The sequence below is a fragment of the Gavialis gangeticus genome, unplaced genomic scaffold, assembly GCF_001723915.1.
Source record: "Gavialis gangeticus isolate Ggan-Ray unplaced genomic scaffold, GavGan_comp1, whole genome shotgun sequence".
Lineage (NCBI taxonomy): Eukaryota > Metazoa > Chordata > Crocodylia > Gavialidae > Gavialis > Gavialis gangeticus.
In genome coordinates this window covers 9,491,593-9,508,386 of record NW_017729018.1, presented here as the reverse complement: position 1 = coordinate 9,508,386, position 16,794 = coordinate 9,491,593, and the positions used below count along the sequence as shown (strand labels likewise).

General features: G+C 55.4%; 1 protein-coding gene across 4 annotated transcripts; it reads left to right on the top strand.

Moving 5' to 3' along the window:
• Positions 1–5,512: 5,512 nt before the first annotated feature.
• LOC109294886 (perilipin-3-like) lies at positions 5,513–16,453 on the top strand. 4 transcript variants are annotated; one of them, XM_019513431.1, is made up of 9 exons: positions 5,513–5,672; positions 10,871–10,968; positions 11,449–11,644; positions 12,614–12,696; positions 13,083–13,485; positions 14,048–14,247; positions 14,483–14,611; positions 14,692–15,168; positions 15,202–16,453. In XM_019513431.1, exons 1-9 carry the CDS (start codon positions 5,648–5,650, stop codon positions 15,439–15,441), a joined length of 1,851 nt encoding a protein of 616 aa, XP_019368976.1. In that variant the 5' UTR covers positions 5,513–5,647; the 3' UTR covers positions 15,442–16,453. The 4 variants fall into 4 exon arrangements, with proteins under 4 accessions (XP_019368976.1, XP_019368977.1, XP_019368975.1 ...); XM_019513432.1 differs by having other exon boundaries at positions 5,514–5,672; positions 15,235–16,453; XM_019513430.1 differs by having other exon boundaries at positions 5,514–5,672; positions 14,483–14,587; positions 14,692–16,453.
• The last annotated feature ends 341 nt before the right edge of the window (positions 16,454–16,794 follow it).

Sequence of the window (16,794 nt, the reverse complement as noted above, 5' to 3'; positions counted from 1 at the left end):
AACAGAGAAGCAGGTCTGGGCTGAGAAGCAGCAGCCAAGTGAGCCCGAAGGCTGGGAGAGCAGCCAGGAACAAGTCAGACTTCTTGCCGCTGCTTGGGCAACCTCGGGGGTGGCTGGGGAAAGGAGCAGGCTGGGATGGGAAGGGGGAAGGAGAGTCTGGGGAGGCAGGAAGGCCATCACCAAGCCTGGGAAGGGGAAGCAGACATCTGCACGTGCTGGGCAGCTGGAGCCTGCACAAGACCCCTTTGTGTCTGCGTCTGCTGGTGCAGCCGGGAAGCAGGGAGGGGCTGTTCACAAGCCCTCGGCCAGGACTGCACTGCGCAGGCGGCCTTGCTGGGGAGAGAGTGGGGTGGGCTGGGAGGCACAGGACCCTCCAGGGCCTCATCTCAAAGGGCCCTCACACCTTAAAGCCCCAGCCCAAGCCCCAGCCCAAGGGAGGGCTGAGAAGGGGGCTGACCAGCTTAATCCGATCAGTGCAAAAACTGGACTTTAAGAGACAGCATTCAAATAAAGGACTAATTAACCAGGGAGAAGCCCAGCACTGGCTGTATGTCTGCCTGAAGAATGGAAACAGCTACAGGAGTGGCTGTACCTGGGCAGGGCAGGGCACAACCAGCCAGGCAGGCATGGAGGGACTTGTCAGTAGCTGTTACAGAAGCAGCTGCAACATCGCTCCGTGATGTGACCAACACCACCAGCTGGAGCGGAGATGCCACATGACAACCCCACCAAGACAAGGACCTTAAAGATCTTGCACAGCCCAAGACTTCGTCTGGCCCTCAAAGGGAGAGTGATGTGAAGATGCCCCTTGAAAAACATACTGAGGAGGCTGGCCCTCCGCCTTCCCACGGCGCTGCCCCTAATGTCTTCACATGAGGAGAGAAGTCCCCAGGTCTCTGGCATTGGACCTGAACCTCAACTGCGGACGGGGGTTAAGATCCAGAGCAGGACCCAGTGGGCAGCATTGCTGTGCTGAGACACTATGTGCCCTCAACCCCTCTATGGAGCCACTTTGAAGAGGGGAGGTATACGGGAGGCAAGGCTGAGTGTCCAGTATTGGCAGGATGGGGATCCACTGGCTACCATGGAAAGGAGCAGTCAGATCTTTAGGGCTGGATCCCATGTTGCCTTATGTCGCTGGCCCCCATGAACAGCACCCACTCAGAAGTGCCAGCACGCGCCAGGGTGAGGAGGGAGCAGAGGCTGCAGTGGCTGCCTGCCAATGCCTCTTTGTGGGGCTATGGGAGGGGGTGCACAAGCTGGGGCTGACCGTATCTGCTCCTGCAGCTGACCCGTGCCCCCAGCACAGTGTGAACGGGGAACTACAACCTACTGCTCCACAGCCCCACCCTGACTCCAGCACCAGCGGGAGGTTAACCGGGCCTGTCTCCAGCTCCTGCCCCAGGCCACAGCCAACACTTGGTGTAAGCAGGTGCAACACCGCGGATGCCCTGCGGCAGTTTCCACTGTCCCACGCAATGTGCCACGCACACCGGGATGTAGGGAACAGGGCAACAGAGGCCACAGGAGCTCGCCACTCTGCTGCCTTTGGGCCCAGGGCCCAGGTGTGGGCTGGGGAAGCAGCCGCAGAGCACGTGCGCTGCTCCTTGGCAGCCTGGAGAGAAAGATTCCTCCCCACCTTCCCCCTGCGGGTCTTCAACACTCAGTCCAGGGCTGGGAACAAGGAAGCGCTGCCACGATGCCTGCCAAGTACAGCTTGTTCTTCCCGCAGGCAGGCAGGCTAACAAGCCACGGCAGTGTCAGCCCGGCCCCCAAAAGCCACTGTTGGAGCCGTGCGGCTGCGCCAGTGAGCATGAGCTCCATTCACACGTGCTCCTTCGCCCTTGCTCTGCTAAGGTCCTGCATCCCAGGGCTAATCAGTCCATTTTGGCCCAAGTACATGCCATGCTCATCTCATCACAGGCAGTTACCCTGGCCGGCAGCTCCCGAAGAGTGAGGATGCTGTAGGGAGGAGCTGCAGGAGCTGGGAGGAAAGGAAAGGATGCTTTCCATCACTATTATCAGCTGAAACTATTTCTACCCAAAGGACCCTTCCCAGGGAAAGGGGTGTCAGGTGGGAGAGTCCCAAGGCAACAGAGAAGTAGGAATGGCTTCTGGGGTCTTCAGGACCCCTCATCATCTGCAAAAAGAGGCAGAGAGGTGCAGGGAGCACCCACCACCCCAGGGCACCCAATACTGTCACCCATCGATTGCCCAAGGAGGCAAACCTGAGCTCAGAGTCTCATGAGCTACTTGCTGGAAGCCCAAGGGCCTCACTTGATTCAAGCATGGTTTAGACATCAAAGCGAAGGACCCGGCCACAAGCAATCTGTGCTCATCCTTGCCTCTGCCCTGGGAGATGAATGGGGTGAATTGTTGGGGGAGTTCATCAGCAGAATAAACCCAAAGGGCATCAGTGGCACCTTCCCGACAGCAGTTACAGTCCCCTTGTTGAGGGCCGCGGGATCTATGGGAGGGCACTGGAGAAAGCAAGGGGGGAAGTGTACAGCACGTGCCAAGAGTGCTACCTGACTGCAGAAAAGGATCCAGCCTCTTGCCTTTGTTGGTGCAGCGCTGTGCAATGGCAGCAGGTATCTTTGTGGGGGGCTTCACACCACCTGGGTCCAGCCTTGCCCCTTGCTGGAGAGCTGGTCCCTTCTGTTCAGGCATTTCCTGGCCCCCAGCACCCCTTCACCACTGTGCACAAACCTTGCCATCTCCCATCTCTCTGCATGCAATTCCCTGCACTCTCCGCAGGAAACGAATTCATTCTGTGTTGACTTCACCGGCAGCCCACCCAACAGAGGTTTTGCTCTCTGTGATGGAGATGGAAGGGTTAATTTTTAGTGGCTTCTTGCTGTACTTCCCCAAAATTGGCGCCTCCCAGGCACTGGGCGCACAGGCTGAGGCTGCATCGTGGTGGGAAACTGCCCAAACTCAAAGAGTTTAAGGGATGTCCTGGGCTCCCAGACGCTCTCAGGGTGGGAATGGAGGCCCCAGGCAAGGAGCAAGCAGTGATGCTCTCTCCTCCCATTTCCGTCCAGCTACCTCCTTTCTGCTCCGCCCTCCCCCTGCCACCCCTTCCCAGCCAGAAGACTGATCCCTTCTGCATCCCTCTACCCCCAAGTGGGCTTGTGGTAATCTTGCTGGGCCCACGGGAGGTGTGAGCTGCTCTGTAGTCACCGGGTCGGGGCACAGCCGCTGGGGAGGGGGGCAGAAAGGTCACCTGCCAAGCACCGGCTGCACGCGCCAACCTTTCCGAAACCTCAGAGCATCCTGTCGCCCGCAGCATGGGTCAGCCAGCAGGCAGGAGGCTGCGTGTTGGTGCTCGGGCTGGTATTGAGGGCAGTCCCACTGAATGCTTAAGCCCCACTTAGGCGTTGCCAAAATCATGAATAATAATCCCACGGGTGAGCGTGCCCCACCTGTCCGCCCGCCAGCACGCTGCTGGGCCACATTCCAGCCATGCATGGGGGCACCTGGATTACAGCCCCTTGAGTGGCATAACAGACAGGAGTATCAGGAGGCTTTTGCTCCACTCCCCAAACGGGCCTAGTTAAACTCCCTCTCACCTACTTGACAACAGGCAGCTGCCACCCATTTACCCTTCCCCTTCCAATGCTGCCCACCAGGTGCCTTAACAGAAAATGGGGATAGACACTCACAGCTCTGGTTCCTCTCAATGTTTGTGACAATCCTACCCCAGGCTTCCCTGGCTGGGCACCTGGAAACTAGGAGACGCGTAATATTGTGCACCCATTAGGCAAATCGGGCTCACTCTTTCCCACACCTCAGTTTCCTCATCTGCAAAATGGGGATAAGAATGGTCAGCACGGAGCTGAGCTACTGTTTGTGTGAAACAAGCTTTATGATCCCCAGGAGAAAGGTAGGGCGAAGCATCAGCTGTTAGCGCAGTTGGTTGTTTCTATGACAAAGGCACTCGCTGCACCAGCTGGGTCCGGGGCCTCACTGTTGCAGACACCAAACTCCCGCGCGGTCCCTGCACCTTGGAGCTCAGGGCTAACCTGAGAGCCGGCATGTTGCCATTCGTTGTTGTGCAATGCAGCAGCTGAACGAGATCTCTCGCAGGGAGGGAGCTCCGATTCCTCAAGTAGCAACGCATCTGCGCTCCAGGGCAAGCAAGAACGCACTTGGGAACAGTCTGCTTTGGGCTCCCAGCTCCCAGGTTTTGAGGCACTTTGTATTTACTGTGTTGCCTCTCCTGTCTCTTTAGGGGATTCACTGTAATGTCGGGGGCTCTGGTGAGCAAAAGAGATTCCCTGGAGGAGGTAACAGGCCCCCCAGATACGTATGCAGGCGCACAGGTGGGCGCTGGCTGGCATGGACCAAGCTGCAGGGCTTGGCGGTTTAGGGATTTAAGCAGTGGGAGCTCAAAAGGGTGGAGAGGGCAGCATGTGAGGAGCTGCGGAGAATAAGCGGGCTTTATGAAAAAGAGACCGGTTCCCAAAATCCAGCTTCAGCACTGAAGACAGGGCCCAGGGAGTGAATGACTAGTGCCTTGTGGTTCCCGCGTAGGATGCATCCTACGTTGCCCCCGTGCCTACATCATGCACCCCCAGTCCTGGGGGTCTCCACTTTGGGAAGGCCGATCTGGGTGGCTCCAAGAGCTTCCCAACAGGAACCCCCATGTGTGCATGTGCACGCGCAGCTCCCCGAAAACTGCAGCCCTTCCCAATTCCCAGCCTGATTTCAACTCTGCAGGGCCGGGGCCCCTCAGCCCCCGCAGCTGGAGGAGGAGAGGAGCTCACCCCTGCCCTCCAGCCCCATTGCCTAACAAGCAGCAGCAATACATGCCTTTAGCCCCTTCCCTCTTCCCCGGCTTGCAAAACCCTAGCCCTGCCTTCCCTCCCCAGGTGCCATTCCTGATTGGCGCTGTGAGACGTGACTCCTTGATTGGTTTCTTTTGGCTGTTTGTTATCTAGACGGACGCTGAATAGAAGATTGCCCAGGACAAAGATACCTTGGGAGGCAGTGAGCAGGTAAGCCTGGGCTGGGGCCCAAGCATGTTTTTGTCTGCATGCAAACTTTCCAAGGACTTGCGAGCCTGTCTCAGGCTAACTTCAGAGCCCAGGCTAGCGCTTGGGAGCTGGTTTCCACAGCAACAGCGAGGGAGAGGAGAAACCTCTCCCCAAGTTTGGAGGCCAGGCTCTCCGTCTGCCCCATGGACTCTGCTCTGTGCATTACTGCTGTGGCGTTGTCAGGGGAGGATTTAGAAACTTGGGGCTGAATTCCCTGTTGCTCTGCTCACGGGTGGCTAGGCACGGCGGCGTAGGACAGGCAGGATTGCAAAATCCAAAGGCGGCTTTTGCCCTGGGTGTCAGGAACTGCACAAAGTGCAGCGCAGGGAGGAATCGGGCCTCTGCTTTGGCTCTGGGATCCTGCAAGGATATAAAGGGTCTAGTTAGACACTGCCCTCTTCTTGCTCCCATCAGCCTGTGCGTGAGAGACCCTTTATGGCCTCAGGGATCAGCGCTAACGCAGACTGCTAGATTCGTGCTTGGAGGAATTGCTTTAATGCTTTGTTCTTGAACTGGGGACCCGGGTCACTGTCGCTGTCTGCAGAAAATCGTCTTGACAACCAGGCATTGGGAGATGGGCAGATGATGCCAGGAAGGGCGGCTGTACCATGAAGTCTGTTAGCAAACAACTGAGTGAGTTCTGGGTTGCTTTGTTGTTGAGGTGGTGCTGGGCCTGACTGGTGGCAATACAGGGGCAGGCAGGCAGGCATCAGAAGTTGATTTTTCTGCAGGAAAGATTGTTTTTTTTTTTAACGGAGAAGTTGATTTTTCTGCAATGCTGACACCTGGTACAGGCACAAATAGTGTTAACTAGCTGGGGTGACCTCAGAGTCCACTCTTTCCTACCGTTCTCCATGCAGGTGTGTAATGCAGTCAAGCCCGGCTGAGCTGGCTCCCTGCAAAGGATCTTTTAATTCATCAAATCAGTCTAGAAATCCTGTGCAGGGACAGCAGCAAATCCTTGGATGTGGCAATGGCTGAAAGTGCTTTAAAAGCTGTCGCTCAAAGAAGGAAAAGCAAAACTCTGCCAGGACTGGGAGACTTCCAGGGAAGACGGATGCTCTAATGCTGAGACTGTAACCATGAGCTCTATGCTGAGCAAGGCACCATTGCAGTCCCTGACCCTAATGTCAGTCTAAATTTGAGAAACAGGATGCACTAGGAAGCCTAGAGGGCACCATGAGGTTGCTGCCTCTTCCTTGCCCAGTGCCTCGAAGTCGCTTAGGTACTCTAAGTACTAAGTTGCTAAGTACTCTCCCATTCAGCTACAAAAATCATTTAGATCAACTTTTTCAAAAGCAGCTAGTGATCCTTGGGAGAAGGGGGGAGACATATCCTGCCCAAGTGCAGGGGGGCTGGACCTGATGATCTCAAGCGGTCCCTTCCAGCCCCTAACATCTATGAATCCTTTGGGGAAGGATGGGGAGACGTATCCAGCTTGAGGTCCTCCTTGGGTCTGATCTTCACAGAGGCTGGGGACCCACAGCTCCCAGCAGCTTTGAACCCGGGGCCCCATGTGTCTCAAGTTTGGAGACCCAAATTATTTGCCCTTCCTACAGATGTTTGTCTTGATGGCTTCTTCTCTTGTCTTGAAGTATGTTACAGCCACCTCCCTTAGTCACGAGGTGTTGTTACTCCCATATTGCAGACAGAGGACTAGGGCACAGAGGTTACTTGACTTGTTTGGCCACCCAACAAATCCACGGCAGATCTGGGAAGGAATCCAGGTTCAGTCAAGCGCTCTGACCACGAGACAATGCCACCCCCCGGTTGGTCCCCCCCACACCCAAAGGATTAAAAGCTATCTGCATTTCTTACTGAAGAGCCATTAATTATGCAATCCACTGCTTTCATAGTACATAGTGATCCGTCAGTTCTTACCAGTAGAGCAAGAAAGGCTGGACTTCAGTGGTGACACAAGGAGATTTCCTGACAGGTGAGAACCCAGACCTCCACCTGGAAAACAGCAAAGAAAGCTGAATTGGCTGATTGGAAACAAGAGCAGCCTGTTTCCACCTGCGGGTGAAGAACTGACTATGATCTAGTGATCTCCCGGATCATCCAAACGAGCCATGTCTAGGCTGACACAGCCCTGGAGGGCAGGGTGGTTGATTTAGAGAGACCCTCCTGCAAAGATGAGCAAGTGTTTCTATTGCAGCATTTCAAGGGGATGAAGGGCCTTCTGCTGCCCTTAACCAGAGACCAGTTCCAGTCGCTGAGCGAGGATGGGTGTATATAATAATAAGAGAAAGAAAGGATTTAATTTTGTCCACCGAGAGGGCAGGAGGAAGACCCACCTTGTCTCTGCATCCTGGGCGAGGCCGGATCTACTTAGCACCTTTGCAAAACCAGGTATATAGGTTACTGCCCACACTTCAAACTAGCAGTGCCACATGCTTGGTGCCACCTACACAGACTTGTTTGGACAAGACTCCCACAAGCACTGTGTCACCGACACTGTCAAATCCAGGTGGCAAACAGGCCTTTCTCTCGCAGGGCCCCTTGGTTCAACACCAGATCTCCTGGAGCTACAAAGGAGTGGCTCGAGATTTGTCACGCAGTGTCTCAAGCTCCAGTTTGCCGGCTGGCGGGGAAAGGCAGCGACCGTACGGTGCAAGGCTATATCTATATATGAACCCAGACTCCAAGGCCACTGAGGCTCGTTGCAAAAGCAAACTGAAATTCCCAGGCTAGAAGCCAAAAGCATGTGTGTGCAGCAGGCAGTGGGAAGTGTTGAAATAGCTCTGAGCTTAGAAGATTCAGCCCGCTCAGGGTGGGAGCAGCAGGGGAATAACCCTTCACAAGGGCATTCTCTGAAGCTGCCTGTTTCTGTGACCGGGGCACCGGGCCCTGCCTACGTCAGGGAAGTTTCCTACAGACTTCCCTTGGTGGGTCGTACCCAGATGCTGGGGGTAATGCAGGACTGGACTGCAGCCCCCAGTTTCATCCACCATCTGTGTACAAGACCCTCTCGGTTGCATTTGGTGCTTTCAACCCAGTTGCGTGGCCCATTCTGTGCATGGCAGGGACCCCAATGCCAAGAAGCGGGGACACCAGCAAAGTCCCCTGGGCTGTAGGCAACCCTCCGTGTGCCTTCTTATGATCCCCCGAGCAGACAAATCCTCCCACAAGTCACAGGGGAGGAATCATAGGACAGCTGGACCTACCATAGCACCAAGGGGCACAGCACAGAGCCCAGGAGGCCTGTTGGGTGCATGCGGCAGCAGTGAAGATGGTGCATACTGGTTTGGGCTCTGCAGCGTGGTTGCGTGCAGGGACTGACAGGCCCAGGGCAGCTGTGCCTGTGCTGTGCCACGAGAAACCATCCCACCCCATGGCATGGCAGAGACGGGGTGACTCCGTGCTATGCAGCGGTGTCACGTGCAGGATCGAGGCCTCTTGTGCTGAACCCTGCGTAGACCTAATGCAGAGGGAGCCTCCATCCCAAAGACCTGGCCCTGTCGCGTACATCGGCCCACGGGGTTCAAAATGCCAAGGCAGCCTGGCCAGGCCCTGTGTCTGCGAGATGCAAATGCCGTTCCTCCTGCCCCCCTGCAAAACCTGATCTACAATCCCCAGGATCCCTGTTTGGAGAGGCCTCCCGCTGCAGGGCAGCGATCTAGCACGTGCTCGAACCCCATGGATTGTAGAGGAACTTGAACCCAAGTGCTGACCGTGGGTGAGACTTCACAGCGGTGCTGGCCATAAAATACAAGCTGCTCACCCTTGGACAGCTGGCTGGTGAGGACCGCCAGCACTGAGAACTTGCAATCCCTCAAGTCTCCCATAGCTGTGTATATAGTGAGCCTGTACTCACCCCCCCACTTCAGTGATTCCCCTTGTCCTCCTTCCTCCAGCTTGCTGCCATCAATGCTGCATCTTGTCCTCGATTAATGGTCAGCTCCTCCTGATTCACAGATTGTAAGGGGCTGGAAGGGACCTCGAAAGACCCCCTTGTACCAAGCAGAAAAGACAACTGGAGTCAAATGACCCCAGCAATCCAAGTACTCTGTGCAATGCAGCCTGGGGCCTTTAGGTTGTACTGGAGTGCTGTTATAAATCAGGGGTGGGCAAAATGCAGCCTGGGGGCCGGATGCGGCTCGCCAGGCCATTCTATGCAGCTCACGGGGCCCCTAAAAATTTAGAAAATTAATATTAATCTGCCCCTGGCTGCCTGTCATGCGGCCCTTGATGGCTTGCCAAAACTCAGCAAGCGGCCCTCTGCCCAAGAGAATTGCCCGCCCCCATTATAAATGAACAAGTCAATAGGAACAGCCACTAGACAACCAGTAATGTGTTTAACAATGGCCTTCCAGCTTTTCATGGGAACATGCCATTTTTGTCAGGACAGGTTTCTTGCGCTCAGGATGCACCCCCTAGTAAAACAGGAGAGAGGGGGAGACCCACCTTGCGGGAGTGCGCGGGTCCAGGTCCCTGCTCTGCTGAGGGTTTTTCACTGTCACTGTCTTTTCATTTCGAAAAAAAGAAAAGAAAAACACACAAAACCCCCCTTTGAGGTTTCTGTTTGATGCCAACGTGGAATGGAAACATTTCTGAAATTTCACAGTTTCACAGGATGGGGAAGCTATTTCCTCTTCCACGTTTAATAGCTACCCAGCCACAGAGAGAGACCTGTACAGGGAACCAGCTTAGCCACCCAGAAAGGCAAAGCATCAGGAGATGCCCCTTGTCCCCTACTGCCAAGGTTGCTACGGTTGGTGGAGCCACCCGGGAGTGCAAAACGACAAGAGATTTGGTACGGTGCCCACGGCGTAGGCACAGACCCATGGTATCGGCCTGGAGAGAAACTCTAAGATGCGATGCGTTGGTGGGGAAGGGCAGGATTGAGCCCCGAGAGGAATGTGGCAATAACCACTAAGTAGATCCCAACAACAACAGAGACAACAGCACTTATCACTTCCTCATCGTCTGGATGTGACTGCTCCCTTCTGCCTTTTTGATGAGAGCTGACATGTGCCAACGCTGCCTCCTGTTAAGGAAACAACCCGACCCACGGGGAAACCCATGTTAACATCAGAACGAACGGGGGAAATCTGAGCTTTTCAAAGCAAGTCCAGTTGCCAGGTTAAAAAAAAAATAGAATAGCTAATGCTGTTATTTCTCTTTTTTCAACCCTGTTGTCATAAAACCACTTGTGCTAATCAGATTTCTAAAATTAGAACACTGAAAGCCTGATTTTCCTACTCATTGCATGGCGAAGACATGTTTTCTGTCTTGCAATGACTGTAGTCAAGATGACACGTTGAATGATCTCCTTTCTAGCGCAATTAAAAGGAAAGGCAGTGAGCAGCGATATGCGCCAGCAACGTTTTGCACCTGCAGAGCGTAGGCTTTCGTTTGAGCGCTCTCAATCGTAGGGCTGGAGAGAACCGTTAGACAACAAAGTTTAGGCAAGAGCATCCCTGTCTTCCACCAGACAGATGCAGCAGACCCAAAAAGGATGAGAACGGCCTGTCTTGAGCTCAGGGAGCTCTACCGCTGAAATCGGTGGAGCTGCATCGCTCCAGATGGTTTGGGGCTGTGGGAGCAGACTGGGCAAAATGCCATTACTGCCCTCCTACACGCATGCATGGATTGTTGATAAAGGCCTGTATTAATTCATGAAAATTATCAACCTGTGTCGTGTAGCTATTAAACGATCTTTGCATGTTTTTCTCCTAAAGAAGCGGTAAGAGCATCCCTGAAGTTCCCAGCTGCTCTGGGTAATGAGCCCCGTCAGTGTGGTTCTGCGCTTCCCACCAACCGTTACTGATAACATCAGAAGTCGTACAAGTCTTGCCAGTACAAGTCTTCTTTCTCTTTCCTTTCAGCTGCACCTGACTTTACCATGGCATCTGAAAACAAGGCCACAGACCCTAGTCCTTCACAAGCTGAGGACCCCCTGAACGTGGAGGAACCGCTGCAAGCTGTAGGTAGCCTAGAGCTGCTAGTCCTTTCACATGTAAGCCCGCACACCAGCTAACGTGCTTCATTGCACTGCCACTGGCCCAAAACCCAGGTGGGAGAGGAACCCACCTGTCCAGACTTGGGGACATGGCTCAAGTCTCCAGATCAATACGGAGACTGCAGTTCTCCTTGCTCGGAGGAGGCTGACAACTCCAGCTGCGGACGCTGTGCCATGACAGCGCAGGATGGTCTGCAGCGGGTTTGAATTGGGGCAGGGTGATGTTGAACTCGTACGTGACGAAGAGGCAGCATGGCCCAGGGCTCTGAATGGTAAGCTCAGGTCTTGAAGTCCTTTGACCGCTGAGCTGCTGAACTTTGGAAGAAAGAGGAGGTTTCATGAAGGGCTTCTCTGAGAAATTGCGCACCTCAAACTACAGGTTACACTCGCCTACCTGCCAGAGGACGTGCCACTAATGCCCTTTCTCTCTCCCGCCTTGCCTAGAACGTGGTGAACAGGGTGACCAGCATACCCTTGATCCACTCTGCCTTCAACCTGGTCTCCTCCGCCTACAACTTCACCAAAGGGACGCACCCATACGTCACCACTGTCTGCACCGTGGCAGAAACCGTGGCTGCTGTTGCAGTGGGCAGCGCGGTCGGGGGCGCTCAGCCAATTCTGAGCCATCTGGAACCCCAGAGTGAGCGCACGCTGGGATGGGCGAAGCTGGGCGTTAGGGGTGGCAGAGCTCTCCTGTGACCGCTGAGACTGCACTGCTGGGGCAGCTCGCGACGGGCCTGCAGGGAAGATTGATGCAGCATGAGAGAAGAGCAGGGGGGAAGTTTCTTCATTCTCCTATTCCAGCGCTATGTAGTCCCATGGAGTTCACTTTACAGCTGCTGAGCAGTAGTTAGGCAGCTATGGTCTGTTTGAGATGCCCAATATAGGGCAGGGACAAAAAATAGCTTAATGCCTTTCTACTGCAGATGTTCTGCCAATAATGGCTGGGGGATCTCTATGGCCCCCCAGCGCTGTATCTCCTCTCTTAGCCACATTAGAGAGGCTGAGGGACCTGGGCTGATTTAATCTGCAGAAGACAAGACCAAAAGGGGATTGAATAGCAGCCTTCAGCTCCCTGCAGGGGGTTGCAGAGAGGATGGAGCTGGGCTGGTCTCAGCAGGGGGCAGGTGACAGCACAGGGAGCAATGGGCTCAAGTTGTAGCAAGGGATATTTAAATTGGATATCAGGAAAAACTCTCTCGCTAGGAGGATGGTGAAGCACTGCAATGGGTTACCTAGAGAGGTGGTGGAGTCTCCGTCCTTGGAGGGTTTTAAGGCCCGGCTTGACAAAGCCCTGGCTGGGATGATGTAGCTGTGGCTGGTCCTGCCTTGAGCAGGGGCTGGGCTAGGTGCCTTCCAGTCCCGAGGTCCCTTTCAACCCTCATTTTCTACGATTCCAACCAACCTGGTTAAGCCTCTCAAGGAACTAACCAGTAGATGTGCTGTGCCACTCCTTGCAGTAATACGTGTTCTCCAGCATACCACTGCACAGGCCTAGCTTAGCATATTTACCCTTTTGCAATCTTTTACCACAACTCTGCTAGTCTGGGTACGAGGACAAGCTCTAACCAGTTCAGGGTGTTAACCCTGTCCCTTGCTTTCTCTTTAGTTGCAAAAGTAAACGAGTACGCCTGCAAAAGCCTGGATCAGCTGGAGGAGAAGCTGCCCTTTCTCCAGCAGCCGACAGAGAAGGTGAGTCTCCCCGCTCCATGCGGCTTCATGTGGGGCAGAGGCTCTTTGTCTCGCTTGGATGTGGGGTTTAGAGCAGCTATCTGGAACCAGACAAATGGGAGCGGGAGTGACTGAGCCACGTGAAACGTCTTGTAAGAGATAAGAGGTGTAGGGTGAGAAAAGGAGTTGTCCTCTCTCACAGAGAGGATCGGAGCCAGTGTCCATTTCTGGGAACCAAGGGGGCGTAACACCCGTTCACACCAACCTCAGATGCAGCCTGACTGCCTTTGCCACAAGCATGGGGATGTTGCCCAGTTGGGCAAAATGTTTTTGAGAGAAGGGCGATTCGAGAAGGAAAGATTTCATGCTGACTCAGAGATGACCTTCCCTCTGGCTCTCGCCGACAGGTCCTTACAGACACCAAGCAGCTGGTTGCCAACACAGTGATGAACGCTGTGGATACTGCCAAAGACGCGGTGGCCAGCAGAGTGGCTGGAGCTGTAGATCTAACAAAACACGTTGTCCAGGACAGCGTCGAGTTGACCAAATCGGTGGTCTCTTCCACCGTCAACACAGCTCTGGATGCTGCCTCTGGCACAAAAGACGTGGTGACCAGCAAAGTGAATGCGGCCGTGGGGCAGGGCAGAGAAGCCATCCAGGACAGCGTGGAGATGACCAGTTTCATGGTAAACAGCGGCATAAACACAGCCAAGGCTGTTAGCAACGTGGTGGCTAGTGGAGTAGATGCCATGCTGTGGAAGTCAGAAGAGTTGGTGGATCACTACCTCCCCATGACAGAGGAAGAACTGGGTGAGAAAGCGCTGAGCTGCCGAGTCAAGTGCAACTTCCCCTTGTCCCCACCCAGGCACAGATCCTGTTGCCTCTGCCAGCGCAGAGCCTGCTCTTGGCTTGGGGCGGGAAGGCTGGTTTGCACTTCTCACCCCACTGGTTTCCTCTCAATCCGGAGTTGCCATAAGAGTTCCCAGCATTTGTCTTACTTGCCTTGGAGTCGGCGAGCAATGAGAAGCAGGGGCATGTTCATAGTCAAGTTCACTGTCCTGCAGAGATCCCCCCTGGCAGGTGCCAACCGGCCCACGTTCAGTGTGCGAGCATTGCTACTACTACTGACAGTAACCTCCACCTCGCTCGTAGCACTCTTCGTCCATCAGGCTCAAAGCACTTTCCCACGGGAAGCCAGTTTCTCTATAAAACCCCATTGTACAGAGGGAGAAGTGGAGACACAGAGACAAGGAGTAGGGATTAGATCTTTGTATGCTGAAGATCCTTGGACCACCATAGTTTGTGGGGGTGGGGGTGTCGATTAGATACCCTCCTGTGGGTAACCCAACCTCTCTCCTATTACTCCCTTTAGTTCAACTTGCCGCATCCGTGGAGGGGTCCAGCGTGGCTTCTGTGGAGCAGCAGAAACAGCAGCAGAGTTACTTTGTGCGCCTGGGCTCCCTCTCTAACAAAGTGCGCCACCGAGCCTACCTGCACTCCTTGAACAAGTTGCAGCTGGTCAAGAAGAACACCCAGGATACTCTCTCCTACCTCCAGCGGGCAATAAATCTGGTTTGAAGACATTCCTTCCTCCTCCTCCCTAACGTGGCCACCCCTTCTCTCCCAGTGTTGAAGCACTCTGCTCTCAGGGCATCCAGGGGCTGCGTGCCCACCTTGGTTCCTCTCTGCCCTACAGCCTGGCTGGGCCGGGCCTGTGTGCTCCCCCTTCACGGGCTGCTACAAGCTAAGAGCTGGGACCCTGCCCAGCTCCCTGCTGATCCTGCTGTTCCTTGTGTCTCCTCCTCAGGTTGAATCTGTAAAGGAAGGTGCTGGCCAGAAGCTTCAAGAGGGCCAAGAGAAACTCTACGAGCTGTGGCTGGAGTGGACCCTGACCCAGCCAAAAGGGGCGCAGGTGAAACTGTCTTCTCAGTCAGAGGTACCGCTGGGGGGACATATTTAAAGCACTCTCCCCGCTGTCAGCGGAGGGCTACGCTGAACTCCTTTCTGTCTCATCAGGTAGAGCCTCGTGTTCTAGCCATGCTGCGTATGATCACTCTGCGGCTGCAGCCTGCCTACATGAACCTGATGAGCAGCATTCAAGGCCTCCCCAGTAGCATCCAGGAAACAATGCAGCAGGCCCTTAGCAACGTCCAGCAGCTCCAAGCTTCCTTTTCCAGCGCTTGCTCCTTCCAGGACCTCTCTGCAAGCATCTTGTCCCAGAACCAGGACCGAGTGGTGAAGCTCCGAGAGTCCCTGGATGCCTTGCTGGATTACGTGGCCAACGGTGTGCCCCTCAACTGGCTTGTGGGCCCCTTCAGCCCACTGTTCCAAGCCACAAAGGCATCACACGATGTTAGGATGACCGAGAGAGAGTCACTCACGCCAGAAGAGGGGACCCCTGAAGCCCCAGCAAAGCAGGTCACCGAGGCTCCCAAAACCCTGGAGAAGCAGGTCACCGAGACTCCCCAAACCCTGGAGACACAGGTGACCGAGGCTCCCAAAACTCTGGAGAAGCAGGTCACCGAGACTCCCAAAGCCCAAGAGAAGCAAGGCACCAAGGCTTCCAAAGCCCAAGAGACCAGTGAAGCTCCCAAAAGCTCAGAGAAGGGGGCTTCTGAGGCACCTGCGAAGGGGGTAGACAAGTCACCCGAGAAACAAAAGGAGGCCGCCAAAGTAACCAAAAAAGCACCTAAAGCGCAGAAAATGGAGGCAGTGGGTGAAGCAGTGGAGGAGGTGCGCGCTAGCGTGCCAAAAGAAGACCCCTGAGAGGTTCCAGCTACTGGAGCTCATTTCTGTGGGAGGGACACGTGTCTAACTTCGGTCACTTGTACAAGCGCCAGCCCCAAAGGGCAGGGGCCACTGCCATTCTCTGCGCCCGGCTCTCGCCGTATCCCAGCCTCCTGCAGCCCACCTGGCCGTGCGTCTTGCAGGAAGCTTGCTAACCAAGGTGGCTTGATTTCAGCGAGACGGTTGTGCCCGCCAGCCTCGTGGTTTCTGAAGCCTGTGGCGCTGGGAGGGGGAGGGGGGAGCTCTTGGTCTGGCTTCACCAGCTGTAGGTCTGCCCGGTGGCGTGCCTGGCTTCTCGCTCTTTGCTGAGACCACACGTCCAGGAGAGCAGCAGCGTGGCAAGAAGTCGGGCATCAGCACTAAAGGCATCCCGGCTGTGACAGCTTAGAGCAAGAGGGTGCTGGGTTTACGTTTTGATACCATTTGCTTCCACCGACCGTTACAGCTGCCCGTTTTACACCCGACAGCATGTCGCCTCCTTTCTGACCCTTTTGCTCCATTCCAGGCTGAGCTCCGGGCATGGTTTTGGCTGCCCCCTGCCCCCCACATTTCTGTTTCCACAATGACCAGCCCCTTCTGTTGCACTGAAGTTGGAAGCTGTGCTTTTTAAAGGATCAGTTTTCTGTGGGATTCGTACTCCCCATCACTTCAGTGCATTTAAATCCTATTCACAAAAGCTCACTCTGCCCCCGTTTAGTTCATCCCGCGTCCCCGGTGCTCGGCAGTTGCTGAGAAGAGGGCGCGGGCAGCTTTTATGGGCGTCACTACGATAGATCCGCTTGACCATCGTTATGAGGCCAGGCCTGTTGCAAAGGGGAGGGTTGGGGGGCGGGAGGCCGGTCTCCGGGCTGCGCGTGTACCCCACGCCGAGCGCCTGCTGCTGCTGTAGCTTGTTTCGGGGATCCAGAGACGAGCCACGTGGCCGGGCTAGGACCGAGCGTCTGGAAACTGGGCACCGTCAGCTTTGAAATAAATCTTGTTTCCCCATCCAGACGGCCTGCGCGTCTTGCTGGTGGGAGGCAGCCCTGTGGGGCCGAGCGAGGGCAGCCAGGTCTCCCCTTGGGGCCAAGGCGGCTTTGGGCGCTGGGGGGGGCCGCGCCACTGCCCCTCTCCGGCTGGCTCTTGCCCCTTGTCATCGCTGTGGGGCGGCTGGACGGGGCCTTACACCCCCTCAGCACCTGGGCAGGAAAGGCCGCGGGGCCACATGAAACGGGCAGCGAGACTCTGCCTTCTTCCCCAGCCCAGGATCGGCTCCCGGCCTCCGCCTGCCCGGTGCTCGGGCCCGTGCCGAGGAAGCCCAGCCCTGTGGGTCTTTGGACACGGGCCGAAGCC

Excerpts from the sequence above, each read along its gene's own strand:
- LOC109294886 (XM_019513429.1), top strand. The coding sequence starts at position 5,648 with ATGAAGTCTGTTAGCAAACAACTGA. Across the intron at positions 11,645-12,613 it reads GAGCCATCTGGAACCCCAGA|TTGCAAAAGTAAACGAGTAC; the intron begins GTGAGCGCACGC and ends CTTTCTCTTTAG. Across the intron at positions 13,486-14,047 it reads CATGACAGAGGAAGAACTGG|TTCAACTTGCCGCATCCGTG; the intron begins GTGAGAAAGCGC and ends TACTCCCTTTAG.